Source organism: Podarcis erhardii, assembly GCF_964252035.2.
Source record: "Podarcis erhardii genome assembly, chromosome: 8".
Classification (NCBI taxonomy): Eukaryota; Metazoa; Chordata; class Lepidosauria; order Squamata; family Lacertidae; genus Podarcis; species Podarcis erhardii.
Window position 1 is genome coordinate 81,442,654 of NC_138499.1, and position 21,493 is coordinate 81,464,146.

The window sequence follows — 21,493 nt, forward strand, 5'->3', positions numbered from 1 at the left end:
TCAAGGCTGCCCCAGCAGAAACTCAGATTAAGCACAACTCTGGGAAATGGATCTGCTTTGTACCCAGCAGATCCATTGGCGGCTCTGCTCTGCCCCAATAAAACCTGCATTTTGGGGACTTACACCAGCTACCCACAGCAGGAATACTGCCAACCGTAGCTTCCCAACTTGCTATCCTTTTGGTGAGCTGAATGGGGGGGCCCCACGATGGCAGAGCCCAGCAAAAGGGTACCGCCACCTGTTCCCAACCCTCTCCAGCAGCACAGATCGAGGATTGGGATTGTACTCATAATTTTAAACAAACTAATTAATGTTAAACAACTTGAGTGAAGTGAATTGACTATGTATTTCAAAACTAGTACATGTAACCTCGGGTTACATACGCTTCAGGTTACAGACTCTGCTAACCCAGAAATAGTGCTTCAGGTTAAGAACTTTGCTTCAGGATAAGAACGGACCTCCGGAACGAATTAAGTACTTAACCTGAGGTACCACTGTATTCTGAGAATATAATTCTGATGTGCACTCACTAGTCTGCCAGCACTTCTGACAATTGCCACGGTGGCAAGGTTCTTCGCATCTATGGATGCCACAATTGAGTTTCCGTCCACAAATCAATGAGCACTTGTGTTCTTTGTCCTGCAAAAGAAAAAACGTGGTGGATGTGTTGTAAGTTATGTCGTTTTATGTGTGAAGTGCGCCCCCTCTTTCCTTTATATCAAATTAATAATTTATGCTTAATATTTGGTTTTTCTTCTAAATGTTTGGACTGATAAAGAAGAGTGCGACAGGTTAAAGCATTTAGGATCCACAATGGGGTGATAGGAAGTCATTATAGAAATTATGTATAAGGAAAAAAACCTAAGAATATGGGAATATGTATTTTTCTTTTTCTGAATGAACATTAATTTTAAAAACCCACAAAGTTTCACATCAACCTGTTCCTTGCTTCAGCCTCTAAAGAAGAGTAATCAAAATGGCTTCAAGCAGATTTTTTTTAAAGATCAAAACCAGGATGATTGCTTATAGCTATTATTAGCCAGCCTTCTAAATGTTAATTAAGAGTTCAAACAACTAATAAAAGTAAAAAAAAATTTCTTTTTCTGCTGGAAAAAATATTTCATTATATTTATGAACTCACCACACAGCAAATCTCATTACACTTGTGTCGTCCACATGACAGCTTCTTGTTGCATCTCTTGTCACACAAGAACACAACTTCAACTACAAATGAGAAAATACATTTACATGATTGCTATTCATTGAAAATTACTGCACCTACCCTTAGGCTCCATGTTGCATTAACTGTGATAAGACATTAGCCCTTGCAAGACCCATATAAAGAACGCAGGCAAATCTTATTAGTATCCTGCCTTTCAGGGCCCTTCCAAGGCAGCTTACAGGAAACATTAAGTTACAATTTTAAGAATTGTATCAACATATAAAAAGTAAGTGGAAAAGCAAATACCATAACTCATAAAACAAAATTGCTTTTGCATTTAGCAGAAGACTGATACCTATTTAGAAGTTACTAAACATTTCAACCATGAGGCCTAAAACTTAATTTGGCTTATCTGGCTTCAGAATGACAAGTATGGAATGCCAAAGCCATGTGGGAGTTAATGATTACTTGTGTAAGAAGCAGTATATCAACTGCAGGTAAACCTTGAGGAATATTTGCGTATTTCATATATATACACAGACAGGTTCTGTTATCTGCCTGCTTGTTATGCGAAAATTCACTTATCTAAACACAGGGATTTTCTACCCATACCTCATTCAGAGAATCACAAAGTTGCAAGGGACCTCACTACACAAACGGCTGATTCAGATATCCAAACAGCCAGACATGCGTGTAAGCAAAACTCTTGAGAATGAATTTCCTTAGTCTCAGTGAAAATAACAGCTTTAAATGAACTTGCTTAGTCCTCTTTTTGCTCGTTTGATTTGTGCTGGTTGTACACAGCCATTTTGGGTGCCGCACTCGCTGTTCCCGGGCTCCTTTCCTCGGTTCTGGTTTCGGCTGCCTCTCTTAGCCAGCCACACAGGTTCTCAGTTTTCCTACTCAACAGCAGCACCATGCAGGATTTGATCTTCCCACTTAACAGCAGTGAACATGAAGGATTGGCTCCTATGTGGTGCTTCTCCTTCACCTGCCATTTACAAGACATCTGAAGGCAGCCCTGTTTAGGGAAGTTTTTAATATGTGTCATTTTAAGGTATTTTTAATCTTTGTTGGAAGCCGCCCAGAGTGGCTAGGGAAACCCAGATGGGCAGGGTACAAATAAATAATAATAATAATAATAATAATAATAATAATAATAATAATAATAATAATAAAAACAAAACAAATTCCTTCCAGCAGCACCTTAAAGACCAACTAAGTCAGTTCTTGGTATGAGCTTTCGTGTGCATGCACACTTCTTCAGATACCCTGAAACAGAAGTTTCCAGACCCTTCTATATAGTGAGAAGGTGGGGAGGGGTATTACTCAGAAGGGTGGTGGGAATGGGTGATTGGCAGATAGCTGTGATGAGCCTGTTGACGACTCTTAACGACTGCAATAGGTCTTACAGGAAAAAGCAAGGGGTGAAAAGGTGAAAAATGGCTTTGTCATGTATAATGAGATAAGAATCCAAGGTCTTTGTTCAGACCAGGTTTCTCCATGGTTTTAAGTTTGGTGATAAGTTGTAATTCAGCAGCTTCTCTTTCCAGTCTATTTCTGAAATTCCTTTGTAGTAAAACAGCTACTTTGAGATCTTGTATAGAATGTCCTGGGAGATTGAAGTGTTCTCCTACTGGTTTCTCTGTCTTGTGATTCCTGATGTCCGATTTATGTCCGTTTATTCTTTGGCGTAAGGTCTGGCCTGTTTGTCCAATATAGAGAGCTGAAGGACACTGTTGGCATTTTATGGCATACACAATGTTAGACGATGAGCAATTAAATAGTCCCGAGATGGTATGTGTGATGTTGTTGGGGCCAGTAATGGTGTTGTCCGGGTGTATGTGGCAGCAAAGTTGGCATCTGGGTTTATTGCAGGCTCTGGTGCCAGTGTCCGTGTTAGGTCTGGTTGTAGTATTTTCACCCCTTGCTTTTTCCTGTAAGACCTATTGCAGTCGTTAAGAGTCGTCAACAGGCTCATCACAGCTATCTGCCAATCACCCATTCCCACCACCCTTCTGAGTAATACCCCTCCCCACCTTCTCACTATATAGAAGGGTCTGGAAACTTCTGCTTCAGTGTATCTGAAGAAGTGTGCATGCACACGAAAGCTCATACCAAGAACTGACTTAGTTGGTCTTTAAGGTGCTACTGGAAGGAATTTGTTTTGTTTTGACTATGGCAGACCAACACGGCTACCTATCTGTAACTAATAATAATAATAATAATAATTATTATTATTATTATTATTATTATTATTATTATTATTATACCCCAGCATAATGTCCACTGTTATGCTGTTGTGGGAAGGTGCAGGCGGAAAAACTGTGAAGAGAAACCACAACTGAATAAAGGGAACCAGGGAATAGTGAGCGCAGGAACCTAATTAGCTGTGTACAACCAGCAAAAAACAAAAAGGAAGAGGGTTTCTATAAAGTTGTTACTCTACAGTATTTTATATTTGCTGAGATCATGAAGTAAAGTCATTCTCGGAAAGTGGCAGCAGGACACACACACAACCAGCAGTAGGACCTGCGAAGCATGGATTTTGTCATTTCTTCTAGGTCAGGAACACAGTGGGATTTCCCCCATGGGAAACAATTGAAAATAGTGGCTTGGTATGTGAACACTCGCCTAACCAACCATTTCTGGGGAACAGATTAAGTTCTCAAAGCAGAGGAGAGTGTACAGTGGTACCTTGGTTTACAACCATAATCTGTTCCGGAGGTCTGGTTGTAAACCAAAACAGGTTGTAACCCAAGGAGCGCTTTCACCAATGTGGCCTCCCCACAAAAATGGGTTGTAATCCAAAAAAGGGGACACGCACTTCCGGGTTTGACGTGGTTGTAATCCAAAATGATTGTAATCCAAAGCGGTTGCAAACCAAGGTACCACTGTATACATATGTGTGCATATATGCAAGAATTTTGCTTATGTGCTTTCAATGACATTTCAGGAAATGCTTATGCTTTCTGAGGTGTCAAGGAGCCAGACAACATGCAGCCATGATTAACGTTTCTTCATACACATGGGGCTCCCAGCATTGGTTGTAACAGGCAAAGGTCTGCAAGGCGTCTCCTTCTCTTTCAATAGTCAGTAACTGAAAGCCTCAGCCAAGTGTGCCGAACTAACATTGCGAGTTGCAACCACTGTGTTTACATGGCACACGTAGTGCTATTTCACAAGGGTACCATACCAGCAAATAATAGCTATGAATGTGTTTGTTACCTTGATTTTTGAGTGAGGCACAGGGAACTTCCTAAAGAAAAGAAAATTGATTGGATTATAGCCACATTATTTCTATCATCAGACTGACATTAAAGAAAAACACATTGCAACAGCTAATATTGCATCTTAACCATTGCAAAAATTCTCAGTGCCACATGTTCTCACTGCACCTAGATTTTCAGCATATGAAAACTGAAAAGTCTGACTGTGATGGATGAATCCAGTGAACTGTGTGAAGGCTAAATTATTCCAGGGGACAACAATTCAGGGTAGTAGCATGTATTTCACAACCAACAAGCAGAATTTCAGATTATGTAAAAGTGTCTAGAGGCAGCCTCCTGATCTGGTTAAAGGACTGAAAATATCAGTCTCATGGGTTAGTTTATAAAAAAATAAAAGAGAGATCTACTCTGTGTGGCTGCATTAGCAACTGCAAAACTCCCCTTTGAAATCAACATTACCATAAAGTACATTTGCTGCACTATACAGGCGATAGTTTATTGGAAGCTGATTTGAAATCCAAAACCCCAGTACTGGGAATCAGAGGTTGGATGAGAATATAGAGAGCCCTGCTGCTAGTCCAGAATCCTGTTTTCTACAGAGCACAACAAAGTGCCTATGAGAAACTCACAAACAGGACAGGAATGCAACAACACTCTCCCTACTTGTGCTCCCAGCAGCTGGTGTTCAGAGGCCTGGCCTCTCTGATCCTGGAAGTAGTATATAGCCATTATGACCAGAGTCACTGATAGCCTTATCCTCCACAAATTTGAATGATCCACTTTTAAATCACTTTGAATGATCCACTTTTAAAATTATCTTAAACTGGTGGCATCATCATGTCCTTTGGAAGCAAATTCCATTGTTTAGCTAGGCAGTGTGAGAAACACTTCCTTTTGTCCATCCATAATCTCTCACTGGAGAGCATGATCTAGTGCTCACTGGAAGGACAGATCCTGAAGCTGAGGCACCTCACGAGAAGAGAAGACTCCCTGGAAAAGACCCTGATGTTGGGAAAGACTGAGGGCACAAGGAGAAGGGGACGGCAGAGGATGAGATGGTTGGACATTATTATCGAAGCTACGAACATGAGTTTGACCAAGCTGTGGGAGGCAGTGGAAGACAGGAGTGCCTGGTGTGCTCTGGTCCATGGAGTCATGAAGAGTCGGACACGACTAACAGTGGCGGAGCTTCATGCTCTGGCACCGGGGGCGGAGAGCAGGTGGGGGTAGGGCTGGCGCGCATTCTGCAGGGGCAGTGTGATCCCCCCACCCCCTCTTCCTCCGCCAATGACGACTAAATGACTAAACAACAACAATCTCTTATTGGTCAGCTTTATTGGATGACACTGGGTTCCAGTGTTACAAGAGAAGGGGGAAAAGGTTCTCTCTCTCCTCTTTCTCCACATTAAGTATCAATATATTAAATACTGAAAAGCTTATGGTATTAGGGTGCTGATCCTTAAAAATCACCCAATTTTAAGGTAAGCTGCAGGAATCGAGAGATCTGGAATTCATTGGTTCAAGCCCAATTCACCTTGTCAATACTACTTGGGGATTCTTAAAGGTAAAGGGACCCCTGACCATTAGGTCCAGTTGCGGACGACTCTGAGGTTGCGGCGCTCATCTCACTTTATTGGCCGAGGGAGCCGGCGTACAGCATGACTAAGCCACTTCTGGCGAACCAGAGCTGCGCACGGAAACGCCATTTACCTTCCCGCCGGAGTGGTACCTATTTATCTACTTGCACTTCGTGCTTTCGAACTGCTAGGTTGGCAGGAGCTGGGACCGAGCAACGGGAGCTCACCCCGTCGCAGGGATTCGAACTGCCGACCTTCTGATTGGCAAGCCCTAGGCTCAGTGGTTTAACCCACAGCGCCACCACACATTTCCAAAACAAGAGGGGAGGGAAGCCAAATGGCCCATGGGTAAGCATTATAGCACACATATTTAAAATATATTTGAATACTTTGGTTAAAATGCTATGTAACACTGCCAAAAATAAATGGACCTTCAATAATTGTGGCACAAATATATTTATATAGGAAAAAACACATCACATGGGACAGAAATGGAAACACAGTTTTGCAAGCTCAGATTAGAAGATAACCATGCAAACATAAAAAGTAGGTATCATATGCTTTAGTCTTTCAAGTACCACAAGACTGTTTTACTTTCAATATTCATTCTTTATTATTTTCAGGAATTACCTTTGTTTTTAAGGCACATCTGCAGGAAATCTTTGATGTGCGAGAACACGGTCCACATTCTCCTTCATGGCAGAGGTTTTCGCATGTATGAACAGCATCTATGCATAATTAAGAGAATATGGTCAACTGAAACTTTAATACACTGGGTTGTATTTAACTAACGTGTCCTGTCAGCAAATGGGATTCCCCTTCCTCACCCTATACCCTTACCAAATCTGCTCCAGAGGGTTGGGCAAATCCACAGAACAGATTTAGAGGCCTGCTTGAGGAGGAGGGTGGGGGGAAAGTATTGTGGCACAACCAGATATTATTGCATTGATGGGGCATGGTAATGCTAATTTGGATACAAGCCAGAGTAACTATGTATTCCCTGAGCAAAATAAGCAATCACAGATTCTATTCCTTAGAGTAAACAATAACACTAGTTGTCCATGATACTGCTTTTGCAACAAATTTTGAAACTTTCAACTCTATTGTGAATATATCATTCACTAGGTCCTGTGTGGTAGGTTAGACTGACAAATAATGGCTGACCCAAGCTCAGTCATGCAAGTATTTGAAAACAGGCGTTCCTAGCCCAAGTCTGGTGTTCTATTCTTTACATCATACTAGGTCTATACATTACGAAGGTACGGTTCTCCATTCATTTGCTCTTGTGCAGGATTCACCAGCTTGGAAAAACTGCCTTTCTTACAGCATTTAGATCCTTTTTATCCTGGTGGCTGGAGGTGAGAGGCTGCGCAAAAGTACAACCATTTGGTAAAACACAGAGCAGCTTACAACCTCTTTTTCGTCTTCCTCCCCAAAGAAAAGTTTCTTTTCTATATAGGCTTTTTCTATCAACCTGAACTGCCACCATAGAAATGCACTTTTATTTCATTTTTTTTTTTTTAATCGTTCTGGAAGCGGCAATAAAATTCAACACAAATGAATGTTACATACACAAGCAAGCAACATTCTAATTACCAAAGCTACTACAAGGCAGAGGTTTTCCACATGTTCTTCCGCATGATGGGATGGGATCTGTGCAGAGTTTACGTTCTGTGCACCCCAGCTCTAATAATTTATTAAGGGGCGTTTGCCCACAAGGGCAACAGTGCACTATTTGTGGCAGCCGTGGACAAGGCTGGCAAGACTGGGGATGGCATACTTGTGCACAGTTGTGCATTCCACAGGACAGTTTTCTGAAATTAAAGAAATATAATTTATGCCACGTAAGGCTATGTTAATCCACAAACGTTGACAAAACTGAGCTCAGGGTCTAAGCAGAACTTACTTGCCGCAAGTTCTCAGACAAGAGAAATGATCCTCACTTGTCCCACACAAGACTTCTCGAGAGGTGCTCCCACAGTAACACACTGTACAGAAAAAAGCATTTGGGGAGAAAGAGAAACAGAAAGGGTTATCATAAAGAGAAAGGACAACACATGAGCCAAGATTAACCAGATCAATTGGATTAACCCACCCCAAAAAAGAAGGGGTAAATCCTACGCCAATCCGGAGTGGAATCCCTAAGATGGTTGGATGGCACCTTGTACGCCTCCTTCTCACAACTCCTACAGCCAAGCTGGTGCCAAACGTACTGTTCTGCTTTCCTTTGGTGAACATCAGCAAGGCTGAGAGGGGGGTTCTTGTCGTCTGGCAGCCCAGGACTTCCATACGCACTTGCCCAGGCTTGTGTCCTGGGGAGGTCATTTCAGTGCTGCTAATGCAGCGAAAGCAACGTGGGGGGCAGCAGTTACAAGTTACCAGTTTCTGCAGCCACACCAGAAATCAGCACAATTAAAACGCCATCCCCAATCGGAACCGTAAGAAATTGCACAGTGCATGATTGGATTGTTTCATCCTTCTCATGTAAGATTGTGATTTTAAGTTACTAGGTTGAACCACTAGGAGTGTGTACAAATAGGTAAAGGTAAAGGTGCCACTGACCATTAGGTCCAGTCGTGACCTACTCTGGGGTTGTGTGCTCATCTCACTCTATAGGCCGAGGGAGCCGGCGTTTGTCTGCAGACAGCTTCCGGGTCATGTGATCAGCATGACAAAGCCGCTTCTGGCGAACCAGAGCAGCACACGGAAATGCTGTTTACCTTCCCTTCGGAGCGGTACCTATTTATCTACTTGCACTTTGACATGCTTTCGAACTGCTAGGTTGGCAGGAGCAGGGACCGAGCAATGGGAGCTCATCCTGTTGTGAGGATTCGAATCGCCAACCTTCTGATTGGCAAGTCCTAGGCTCTATGGTTTAAACCACAGCGCCACCCGCGTCCCTTAATTAGCTGTGTACAACCAGCAAAAAACAAAAAGAAAGAGACCACCCGCGTCCCTGTGTACAAATACTGTAGCCTTAAAAGAAGAAGAAAAACAGCAACCTTATGAACTGCAAGCAGTTATTTAGTGACTGGACATTTAACTTCAGAGGAAAAAAACATGTTTTGAGTCATTTTAGTGACCAGTTGCTCTTTTTAGTCTTCATCACTAACTTAAACTCCAGGGGAATGGGAGAGTGAGAGCACTATTCTTCTGATAATACTCCCAATTCCCTAGCTATGTTCCATTTTCCTGATGGTGTCTCCAGCCCTGTTGCTGCTACATCATTTTGTTACTGTACTTCAGTAGCTCTTCTATTTCTTCATGTCAATTCATGAAAAGGTTCAGGAAAGCCTAACATAATTCTGAAGTATGTTGGTCCTACATAATCAACAACTCCTGGAAGTTTTAGTACTATTTTATTAGAAATTTAATTTTCCACATTTTTTGTTGTTGTTCACACAGACACACACACACACACACACACACACACACCACTCACCTTGTTTTACAGTCAATTCACACGGCTGGCATTTTCCTGCATGGCATATCTGGGCACAGCTATGTGTACCACAATTCAAAACATTCCCACATATATTAGTACACTGAATTGCAGTAGAATGCCCACAGCGAACTGAATGGCTGTAGAAGAAAACTCAGTCAGTCTTCAGTTGCAGCTGGCAAGATTAGAATACTGTGTTTATAGTTTAGGCTATCACCCACATTCCCTCTGAATGCGACTACATATATTTAGTAAAGGAGCTGTTAATATTAACAGGCAAGTCCCTTTAGGCTTTAATATATGCTCCATTGAGGGTTTTGCTAAATTAAAGGGAGAATAATTCCATAATAGTGAAAACCACAGAGATCTTTATTTAAACAGGAAAAATGCTTCCAGCACCCGCAGTACCAGCATGTCTTAAAGCATATACTTTTGCACCATTTGAAAATGCAAAACTATTCTTTGCAATTATACAGTTGTAGCAGCACACAGCAGGTTACACCAAAATGTAACTTTAAAGTGGCAGCTATTTTGTCTCAAATAAAATGCCCATGCACCCTTTCTCAAATGCAAATTTGATACAATTAGTCTGAGTTCTGTGTGTCTAAAGAAGCGTTCATCTGCTCACACAATTGGGCATATGCTATCTAAGAGAAAATACTTGGGGGGGGGAGACCATTTCCATTTGGTTCTATTTGTCATCTGTGAAGTAGTTCAAATGGCTTTTAAGCAAACAAAAGGAGATAATGTAGCATTTCTGTTAATTCTTTTGTACCTATAACAAAGGGAGTCAGCTCAATCTGAGAAGTTAGTTTGCAAACCTGACACAAAAGAATTAGAAATTCATATGTACATGAAATCTATACAAATCATGGTGGTTGGGGTGGACAATAAGAAAACCTCTTAGAATGGTAAAACAGACGAGTTATCTAGCTTAGAAGTTATTTATTTAACTCCAAATGGGGAATATGTTGCCCTCCAGATGTCATTGAACTCCAGTGCCCATCAGTCCCAGCCAACACTGGCCAGACATTTGGGGTCAAAGCAGCTTTGAGCCCCTCTCCAAGCCCCTAACACATTCACATTTAGCCCAAGTTTGGCTTAGCACGTTGTGTGAACCAGGCTGTAATGGAAACTATGTTTTAGCTTACTCTAAGCCTGCCCCCCAGAGGGTGCTATAGGAATATACCAATGATATTTCAGTTTGCCATTTTGCAAGTAGAAAAATTGGAGTGTTTTGCCCAGTACACATGTTAAAATTTAAACCATGTTTTCCAAGCCAACGTCAGACCATTTTTTTTCATATGCCAATTTGCAGCTAATTTACAATTACTCACATACTGGCTGCACTGGATGAATCAGCCATGGTTTACTGTGATGAGAAAACAACACTGGCAATTACATTGAAAGTGTCTTCTTGCTCATGAGCAAAATGTCTCCTCAACAGACTTTACCACTAGCTCAAGAGGCAGGGTAGGCATCCCTGTCCCTCAGTGACTGGGGCTGCGATTCCCATCAGTCCAAGGCAGGTCTGCTAGCTGGAGCATTCTGAAATAGCTATACATCTGGCCCTGACCTCATTTTGCAGTATTTGGTTTCTGTGTACCTGGGGAGATAGTGGCACTGCAGAGAACTCATCTCAAAGGTCAGAGCATTTTGGCAGGGCTGTCTCCTCCAGCCAGGAGAGTCCTACATAAAGTACTGGTGGTTCTCTCATCCCCACCCCAAACACCCTGTTTCTGATGCTGCAGGGGGAAATTGACCTAGCATTGTTTTAGTTTGGCTTTTTCTTCTTTAAGGCTGCTCTCAGTATCCATGCTGATTTATAATTCAAGTACCATTGTGCATGCCCTTTTCCATATAACCAAACAAGCGTCTATCCAGATAAGACTATTTTCAAAGTGAAGGGAAATTAAGACGAAAAAGGAAATGGGGGGTGAGGGTATAATGCAATTTCAACAGGACAATCTAATCTACAACTCTGAATTGTAATCATACACAAAGTGATTATATAGCATACTATGATACACACAGAAGCAACACAAAACTGAAAACCTGAGCTTAGTGGGCCTTACTGTATTTAACTTTTACTATTTTTCTTAGTTTTAATTCGTGGGACAACCTGAGAAAAAAACACCTTAAGAACAATAGCACCAAATATTGGCAACTTCATTTTTACATTAGCAGCAGCAATGAACAAAGAAAACTCGAGGGCCAGCCCATAAATCACGTTCCATTTATTTCAGATGTATCAAAATTATCTATGAATTGTCTGGAAATTCTTACTTGACAGGAATCTCACACAGCAGGGACACGATTAGTCACAATAGGAAGAGTTATTTGTGGTGTACATCATAAAGACAGCAGGCAATTGCTAGGCAATCACAGCAGAGAGGGTGGCATCTATTTCTGATGCGTTTTGCTGTACAGCCTGTAAGAGCTTGTCACTGTACATAGAGAGATCATGTACAGAAAGATTTGCTTATTGCAATATCCCACTGAAGCGTCATATAATATTAGTATCTATGTCATGCCTTCCTTCTCAAGTAATTTTGTTTTTCTTCCCTAACAGCACCCTTCCATATTTTCAAATTTTGGTAAAAAGAATGATTGCCATTAAAAATACTGGCCACCAGCCAGAGGAGGGCACTGCAGTAGACAATCCAATTACACAGGCATCTACACATGGAAGGAGCATGTATACTAGGAGATACATGCCATTAAAATGGTAGCCAGCCAATTTCCTAATAATATGGACCATTTAAAAATATTATTTTAAATAAATACTGTATTATTTTAAATTTTTTAGATTCTTCAGAGACATTACAAAAAAATAATACTAAATTATTATTCTGTGACAGGCGGCAAATAAATTTTAAGCATTTTGCAATAAAGTCTAAGTATGATCTCACCTTGTGCGTCCACATTCACATTTTTTGGTCATAAAAGCAGGGCATGATGGGCAAGGTCCTGGATGGCAGAGTCTGAAAAATGGAAGCATTCAACAGAATTTAAGTTTTGTAACATTTTCATTTCAATCTGATTCACAAAAGTCAGCAGTTATCCTTGCACGCTGAAGTTAAGGCATCATCAGAACTTTACTACAGGGAACGTAATTTAATAATTACAGTGCTGGACACAATACTACCATGCCTAACACAACACAGAAGCCTAGTTAAGATATAATGATGAGGAACAAGTCCCCAGCTGTGTTTAGAATATCAGGAGCAGTTATTTATTTTAGAGCACAATCATTTGATATTCTAGTTAATGTCAATTTTCATTTAACACTCACCCATGGTGAAAGGGCAAAAGGATTTCACACCCTAAAAGGAAGTGGCTGGATGGGAAGGAAATCTATGACCCTACAGCTGCTTATCTCTAACATGCAACTAAGTGAACCCCACCATCAACATTTGCACCATCTCAGCAAGCCCTGCTTACGATCTCAGCAGAACCACTGCTGTGTCCAAAATGCTGCTGTTCACACTGGCTAGGCAGGCAAACGGGGAGGCCAGTGAAGATGTTCTTTTTCACTGCACAAGCTCCGTCCGGGCTGGTATAGCCAAGAGGCCCAGGTTGGGCCCATTAGCAGTAGCTGGACCAGCTTAGCATCCAGTGGATTCTTGGCCAGTCAAGCTCTGCGTTCTCCCCACCCGCTAACCCTGAAGCTCCATTTTGGGGAGTTGATACAAGCTATCACTAGTGGGGATACCACCAGTGATAGCTTCTGCCCACCATTTTGGCTGGTGCAGCAAGGGCCTTCACAGTGGCAGCTGGACAGTCAGCTGCATCCTAGTTTTCTTCAGTGCAGTGGATCAAGGGTTAGGACTGTTCTACCCACCACATGCTTTTGCAGAACAAAAGCAAAAAGCCCTGCTTATCTTTCAAGAGTTAAGGCATATAATCTAATGCGCTGGGCATTTTGAAAAAATACTTACATATTACATAAATGTGGACAGTCTTGAGCTGATCTTTTCTTTCTACATAGTTCTCCACAGCTATGTGGAATTTCATTTCGATTCCATTCAGGATTTTTTACCCTACCTATAGGGAAAAAAAACCCAAAACAGAGAATGTTCATTTTTAAAATCAATCAATCAAAGACAGAACTATATTAAAGCGTTAAAAGATTTCATTTTTGTGTGATTCCTCTTAATGAAGTTTTTTTTAATTCAATCCTCTTTTACATTTTACAACAGGTTTTTAAACTTACATGCGGACAATATGATGAAATTCTTCCAGCACACATCACCCTTCTCTTCTGTCTCTAATCCATTCTTTGTCTATGTATATATGTGTGTTTGTACATAATATGTATTATATCCATTCAAGAAGTATGCACAGAACTTCATTTCATGTACCTACAAATACAATTAAGGTTTCCATGCTCCTTTCAAGTTTAGTCCTACAACTTAATCCCCTCACCCCTCTCCCCACTACAGGCTCATTCAACACACCTGCCAGCTATTAAAAGAACTGGAAACAATCAGCTACAGCCATAATCATTCACATCCTATTATAATTTTAAACATATGTGATTCAGACTATGCTTTAAAAGATGGAGCTGAATGTTTCCATAGTGACAGCAAACTGTTCAGCAGCAGACAAGATGGTAGCATCCATACCACAAGGTACAAACGGTATTTCTTAAAGATCTTTATGAAGACAAGCAAATGAAATGGGTGCTTGTGTAAGTATGTATGGGGGGTGTAGATTTATGTATGTATATATTAAAAATGTTCAAATATATACTGTATATTAAATTTATATGCTACTCTTCAGTATTGCTTTTTTCAATGCATGCAATACGTTGGGCAAATCCCCTAGTGTAAATTCCACCCATTCTAGTTTTTTAGGTGAAAACAGTAAACAAACAACCCTAACATTAAAAATATTAAAAACAAAAAATTCCTTCCAGTAGCACCTTAAAGACCAACTAAGTTAGTTCTAGGTATGAGCTTTCATGTGCATGCACACTTCTTCAGATAGGTATCTGAAGAAGTGTGCATGCACACGAAAGCTCATACCAAGAACTAACTTAGTTGGTCTTTAAGGTGCTACTGGAAGGAATTTTTTGTTTTGACTATGGCAGACCAACACGGCTACCTATCTGTAATTAAAAATATTAGTTAACTTAAGGAAGTGCCCTTCTCTTTTGTGCAACTACCTGCCTTCTGAAAAGCTTCTTCAGAGAAGTGGGGCTTCTGAATAACGTGGGATGGGAAGTAAGTGGAGTATAATAGATTATGTTTACTGTTGATAAACAAAATGAAAACAATAGCCATATTGAGTTACAAATGCACTGGAAGGTTCATTATGCCAAGCTGGAAAAATGCAATCAAAACGAACTTATATCTAAATGATGAAATTTTCAAAAAAATCAATAATCCATGAATTCTGACTCTGAAAGACACTTACCACAGAAACAGGTGTAAATATTAGGAACTTGGGATGAAACATTTTGACAAGCAGGGCACCGCCAGCCACTATTACCATCTGCAAAAAAAATGAGGGAGGCTTTATAATTCTCAATCATTTTCAGGATGTATTTGATCACCTGAAGTAATAAAATATAGGAAATTCTTGGATTTCTTGAAAAAAGTCTCATATAAGACAGTACTTCAATAAACTTGTTTTACATAAAGTTAATTGAGGCTGTCACACAAGATTATGTACAACTATCTAAAAGCAGTTAAGCACAGGGGGTCTTATCAATACATTTAGCAAGTTGGAGGAAATACTGACCTTCAGTCTGTGCTGCTGGCGATCTTGCCCACTTCTTAATGCAGCTCAAGTGGAACACATGATAGCAATTCTGACAGCTCCACACTGGGGCCACCACACGGATCACATCACAACATACCATACATTCATATTTTTCTGAGGTAAGCTGCTCTATCAGAGACCCTAAGGAAGATATTTTAGGACATATACAAACATTATTCCAACAACAAATAAGTCCTGCGGCATACTAAACAAATGTACAGCGGCATAACAATGCTTTTGCCTTCAGTTGCCAATTGGTGAATGGTATTTCTGCTTTCAGGACATATTCCTTTATTTTCTAATCTTATCTTGCATAACCATCTCCCCACCCTACCCAAGGCCCATACCTGTATTCCTGTATTTAACATCAAACACCTTCACTAGCCACTCCAGCCATTTGATGAACAAAGGTATCCAACAGCTCCTCTCCTGTCTTTTCCCTCGGACCACTCATTGTCATCCCACCACCAATCCCCATGCTCTGAGCCTTCTTCCCTTGGTGGTTCCCCAGCTGGTTCCTCCCACCATTCCTCTGCGTCCAACCAGTCCATGACAGTTGCTGACAGGTCTCCAAGGAATAAATTTTATACGCTACAGGCAAAGAGCAGCAAAATGAACAAATATTTTGTGGTGGTAGAGTTCAGATATACACGCTGACTGTAGATGCTCCTCTCCAACCCTGATCACCAAGTTACATTACGAGAAGCAAAAAGTGCCATATTGCTAATAGGCAAGGTGATGCTCCCTCAAGCACTGAATATCTTTTCATCTAAATATCAACGCTATCTCATCAGTGCAGCAGGTGTCCTGATTCTCTGTAGGTACGACTTTGCAAATGCAGAGTGGCTGCAATTGCCATGAAACAGCAGGCAATTCCAAAACACCAGTCTGCTCAGCAGTACTACAAAGATGAGAGACTTTGCACAGCAAGCGCTGCTGACATTACAGTACTACTGGCACACCTTTCCAAGCAACATGATGTTGAACTTCAGGACATTATTTGTTTGTTACAAACAGAGCACGTCATTTATAACCTTAGTGGTTAAAAGTGTTTTGTCTTTAAGAAACACTTCACACACTGACTCAACTACAGTGATACCTCGGGTTACACATGCTTCAGGTTACAGGTTCCGCTAACCCATAAATAGTACCTTGGGTTAAGAACTTTGCTTCAGGATGAGAACAGAAATCGTGCTCTGGCGGCACGGCAGCAGCAGGAGGCCCCATTAGCTAAAGTGGTGCTTCAGGTTAAGAACAATTTCAGGTTAAGAACCGGACTTCCGGAACAAATTAAGTACTTAACCCGAAGTACCACTGTACTGCTGCAGATAATCTGAGGCAAATTCTAGCCTCACCACTTTCCCACGTGTGCACCAAAACACCCTGGTGGTTTGATAGTGCACAAATAATTGTTATGATGAGCAAGCTACGTTTCAGTAAAGCTTCTCACAGCACAATCCTAACCATGTCTATTTAGAGGTAAGCACTACTGAATGCAATGGCGCTTACTGCCAGGACTGTGAAATCAGCCATTGTTAGTCTTTTTCCTCTGAGGAACTCCTGAGGTGGTTCCAGGGAAACTTCCATAGTGTTCCTCGAAATCACCAATATACCATTTGGAGATCAATTAGGATTACTATTCAGATATCACACCCTATTCTAAACCCAGGAAATTAAAAGCTTGCCTGGTGCAATTGTATACCACACAATTAATCAAGTTCAGAACTGAAAACCTAGGAAGATATACAATCAACTGCAAATAAATAACAAGTACTGTAAGCAATTGACTCAGCAGCTGTACCAGCACACAATTAAGCGTAAAATCAGCATAAAACCATATGAAGCAGCGTAAGATCAAAACAAACTCTAACGTTATCCAGCTAAGGGGAAACAGTTTAGGGATAAGGATGTTTTGGCTCTCCAGATTTTTCTAGACTACCAACTCCCATTTTACCGATGGCCATGATGGCTGGGGCTAATAGGAATTGGAATCCAACATCTGGAGATCCACAAGTTTCCTGTCTCTGAAAAGTTCAAACAACAACAAAGTTTCAAAGGCCAGAAACAGAAGGCCTTCACCTGCTGCTGAAAAGTTCCCATTGTAGACACTATATCCACCCATCTTTCTGACATTCATTTTTTTTGCCCTGTTCCAACACTGCAATCATAAAGCATGTACCCTAACTTATTTTTTCTCAGATGTTTCCTACATATACATCCAGAGCACTCATCCATACAGCCAACTTCTAGCATTTTGAATAACAAAGCAGAGCACCAAGGAAAACCACTTTTGTAAAAGCTAAAGGAAAGCACACAACTGGGCTTTCAGGTCCTCAAATGGATTAAGAATGGAGAAATTTACCTGTATGAGTTTCTTTGCTCTTTGGTGCATCATTTTGCTTTTTCCAGCGCCTACTTTTATATCCATCTTGAAGGACAGGTTTTCTCCCATCACGTGTACCTGATTCCTGTACTGGCTGTGCCTGTGCCACACTCACTAAGTTTGAACCCCTTTCACGCAGCACAGATTCTCTCTTCTCACTGGTGCGTTCTTTGGGAGGATGCGGAAGGGACGCATTCTTAACATGTTTTACATGTTTGCTCCTAGATGTATCTTGCCTTTTGCCAGTCTCTTTATTCCACATAGGCTCCCTAAAATATCTGTTTGCAAAGGGGTACTTTCTCCGTGCAATGCTATTGTCAGAAAAGCCATCAGATATTGCTTTTCCAAGTGATGCGTCAGAAGAGTCTGACTGTGTAAGATCTATTGCTGGTATATTTTCAAAGGGCTTGTCCTTCCACTTAGAAACTAATCTTTTATCCCTTTCAGGAGGATGTTTCTCCTTTTCCTTCAACCCTCTTCCACGTGAATGCATCAAATATGTCTTCTTTGGCTTTGCTCCTCTATTATCTGCAGTAGCAGCCTCCTTTTCACTGTCTGAAGAAAAATCACTGTATTCTCTTGGATTCATCCTTCGTCCTGGAATCAATCTGCTATCTAAACATTGAGGATCATCTGAATTCCCTGCATTTGTCTGCTTTGCCTGATTTTTGCCATGTGTTCTTTCATTCCTTGATCTCAACCATCGCTGACTCTGTAAGTTGCGGCCCTTTGTTTTACCCATACTGTTGAACAATGAAGAATCTGGTTGGCTTCTATGCTGACTCTCTAGACTATAAAAAGTATGCTGATCTACAGGAGAATTTTCATATTTACTGTGTCTAGGGTGAGCAGAAGGTGGTATAGCATTTCTGTCCCGATTTGATTCCAATCTGGATTGACTGTTCCAGTTCAGACTGAAAGTTTGCCTGTCTCTTGGAATGAAGTCAGTTGCATCTGGATTTAACACACCTAGGAAAAAGGAATATATATTGAAAAAAAGCATTTTGCTGTTCAGCAAAACCAAGAATGAACTAACTGGCCAAGTGATGTCAAAATACTGTAGCCTCTTTTGGGTACCTTTCAGGTTTTGGGGGAGAAATTTCTGGGAAACAATGAAGGACACACTGCCACGTTTTTTTTACTCCAAACTACATTTTGTTTCTTTGGTAAAAAGATTAAGACCACAGTACTACATTTATCACAATTAACTGATTGATTGCAGTATTAAGCCAAAGCCAAATAACTACAAGCACTGAGGTATATGTGCATTTCTCATGCAGTATACCATTATGACATTCTATATATTGTCAGAGTATTTTATATGAATCGCCCTGAGACCCCCAGGTACAGGGCAGTATATAATTCAATAAATAATAATAATAATAATTTATCAGCTACATTTTATAAGCAAATATCCTTTGGTGTGCATGACCTATACTGCTTGTTGTGCAGCAACCAAGAGTCTCAACGCACATCTTGCTGTTACTATTACAGATAAGAACAATAAAAAAAATTCAGCAGCTCATCTCCGTACCCTACTCAGGAAATAACATTTTGCAAACAAATTACGTTCTATAAGATGCCTATTTCAAATAACCTTACCGTAAAGGTCAACTACAAAAGTGGACGGCGGGGGGGGGGGGAGAAGGGGGAGAGAGAAAAACGACTCTCGCAACAGCCCTTGCACAAAAACAAACCAACACTTCTGCTAGAATTAAATTCTGCCGCTGCCCCCCCCCCGCCCCAAACTGCATCCCGCAGAACATACTGGCCATCAATGTCTCAGTGCTGCATTGCAACCACGGACAATATTTTCGGCTTCATGGTATTTCGGGATGATCTGCCCCCCCCCCCCGCATGGGGCATTTCAACGGAGCCCTTTCCCGAGCTCCGGCGTTTCCCTGCTCCCTCCTGCACCGAGGGGCTCCTGCAGCTGTGTGGATGCTCCTTTCCGCGCTTTTTGCATGAGCGTCACGACATCTGTTGATGCGAGATGCACTGCAGCAGCAGCGGCGAAAGCTGAGGAATGAGGACCGTCACCACCACCGCCGCCACCATGCAATATTGCAGACTTCTTCCAGGCTCGCCGCCTCGCGCTTGGGAATCACGGATGGTGCGCCCTCCCCTCCCGGCGTACAAGTAGCAAGAGCAGCGCGTTTATGCAACCGATGCTACTGCCGCCTGTATAACCCGCACACACGCCGCCGCCGCTCCTCCCCGGTTGCACTCACGGAAGCAAGGCGAAAACTCGCCCTTCCGACCTTTCCCGTCCGAGGCCTTGTGCCCGGCGGAGGGGTTAACCCGGGTGGAGGCGAGGAGTTCCCCTCAGGAGCGAGAAGCGAGGCGGCGCCTTCGCCCCCCTTTCCCCACCCCTCCGGCCTCCCAAGTCGGGTCCTGTCACACACGAGGCTCGCATTTTTTCATCCCCCCCCCCCACCATCCAGGCCCGGCAGCGGCGGCGGCTTCGGCCTCCCGCCCGCCCGCTATAGCCATTCCTTACCTGAGCTTGGCAACGCCGCCTCCGCCATGCCGCCCCGCGCCACGCCGGCCAAAGCAGCCGGCCAAGCCGCCTCACACACAACTCCGCGCTCTCCCTTCCGCGACGCTGCCCCGAGGAGCTCCCGCTTGCCCCGCTGTGGAAGAAGGCGCGCAGGCGCCGCGCTCCGACCGACCGACCGACCGCCCACTGCCTCAGCCTGGCGCCGCCCCACAGGCGATGGCGCCCCCTTCTTCTTCTTCTTCCTCTTCCCCCAACTACCTGATGCAGGCCGGCCCAGGCGGGAAGAGGCCGCGGCAGGACAGCGCTGACGAGAAAGCGCAGGCCCTGCTGAGGCTCCCGCGCCCAAAATCCAAGTCGGCTGCCGACTTTTCCTCCCTGAATATTACCCACGTAGAAAGAATACGAATCAATTATAGGCACCAGCAGTGTTTTTTTGTTTTTTTTTCCTGAGGGGACGCATACCCCTAAACATTTTGTGACTCTTAAGTTTGGCCTCATTGAGGGGCAGTGTTTCAATATGAGTATGAAAATGAGGGTATCCTTAAAAAAAAGCAAAAAAGCACTGGGCACCAGTATATATTTAATATAGTCTCCCTCAGAAAAGAGACGGGGAAAATGGAGAGGGAGCATTTCAGTGCATTGATGATTTCTCCTCAGGAGAATTTATAATCCCTCCTTCGTCTTTGAGGTTGGGACAACCAAAATATATTATGCTCTTAAAAACACACACACACGTTCTTTTAAGTAGCTGGTATTCAGGTCCGAAAGCAAACAAACGTCATGGCAGTTGTCATTTCTTGCCTGCCTTTAATTAAAAAAAAAAAAAAAGTCCCCGAGTCATATGAAAACACAACATAGACCATACAACAATCCTCCAAAACCATAATTCCACACAACACATTACAGGATAGTAAGATCAGGTGTTTGGTTTTTAAAGGTCAAGGTAAAGATGTATGTCTCCATCCAGTGTTTTTTTTCTGGGGGGGACGCAGGGGTACGCATACCCCTAAACATTTTGTGAATTTGTCCATTTGCTGTCTTTATGTTTCCCAATTTGAACTATAAAATGGTGATTTTCTTGAGTCAAAATGAGAGTACCCCTAAACATTTTTTTAGAAAAAAAGCACTGTCTTCATTGATCAACAAGCTGCAATCAGATGGTGCCAGATACACTTTTTAAATTTATTTATTTATTAAATTTGTCAGTTGCTTTATCTTGCCCAGGATAACCCAAAGCGATCTACAGCTAAGCAAACAGACAACAAACCCCGCACAGATATATTAAAAGGAAGAGGAAAGAGAAAATACACATTAAAAATATCCCACCCACTTCTAAAAAGCCACTGATAGTTAAAAGGCCAAAGGCCTGGTTACAGAGGAAAGTTTTTGCCTGGCTTTATCCACCCCTCATTATTTATTTGTTTTATTTT

At 42.0% G+C, this 21,493-nt stretch overlaps 1 protein-coding gene across 3 annotated transcripts in view; it reads right to left on the bottom strand.

Moving 5' to 3' along the window:
* The window catches only part of NFX1 (nuclear transcription factor, X-box binding 1), a 37,071-nt gene extending 16,583 nt beyond the window's left edge, over window positions 1-20,488 (bottom strand). The window contains exons 1-13 of one of the 3 annotated variants that reach the window (XR_014159050.1): window positions 20,064-20,488; window positions 17,543-18,532; window positions 15,160-15,321; window positions 14,833-14,910; window positions 13,353-13,458; window positions 12,324-12,395; window positions 9,412-9,551; window positions 7,876-7,957; window positions 7,566-7,783; window positions 6,600-6,697; window positions 4,391-4,421; window positions 1,142-1,224; window positions 531-639 (exon numbers count right to left, since the gene is read on the bottom strand). Coding sequence is in view for 2 of the 3 variants with exons in the window: in XM_081872614.1 (XP_081728740.1) it covers window positions 531-639; window positions 1,142-1,224; window positions 4,391-4,421; window positions 6,600-6,697; window positions 7,566-7,783; window positions 7,876-7,957; window positions 9,412-9,551; window positions 12,324-12,395; window positions 13,353-13,458; window positions 14,833-14,910; window positions 15,160-15,321; window positions 17,543-18,532; window positions 20,064-20,091 (2,197 nt within the window). In the remaining variant the exon portion in view is untranslated. The remainder of the gene's footprint in view (window positions 1-530; window positions 640-1,141; window positions 1,225-4,390; window positions 4,422-6,599; window positions 6,698-7,565; window positions 7,784-7,875; window positions 7,958-9,411; window positions 9,552-12,323; window positions 12,396-13,352; window positions 13,459-14,832; window positions 14,911-15,159; window positions 15,322-17,542; window positions 18,533-20,063) is intronic. The other 2 variants (XM_081872614.1, XM_081872613.1) reach the window with 2 other exon arrangements.
* Window positions 20,489-21,493: the final 1,005 nt, after the last annotated feature.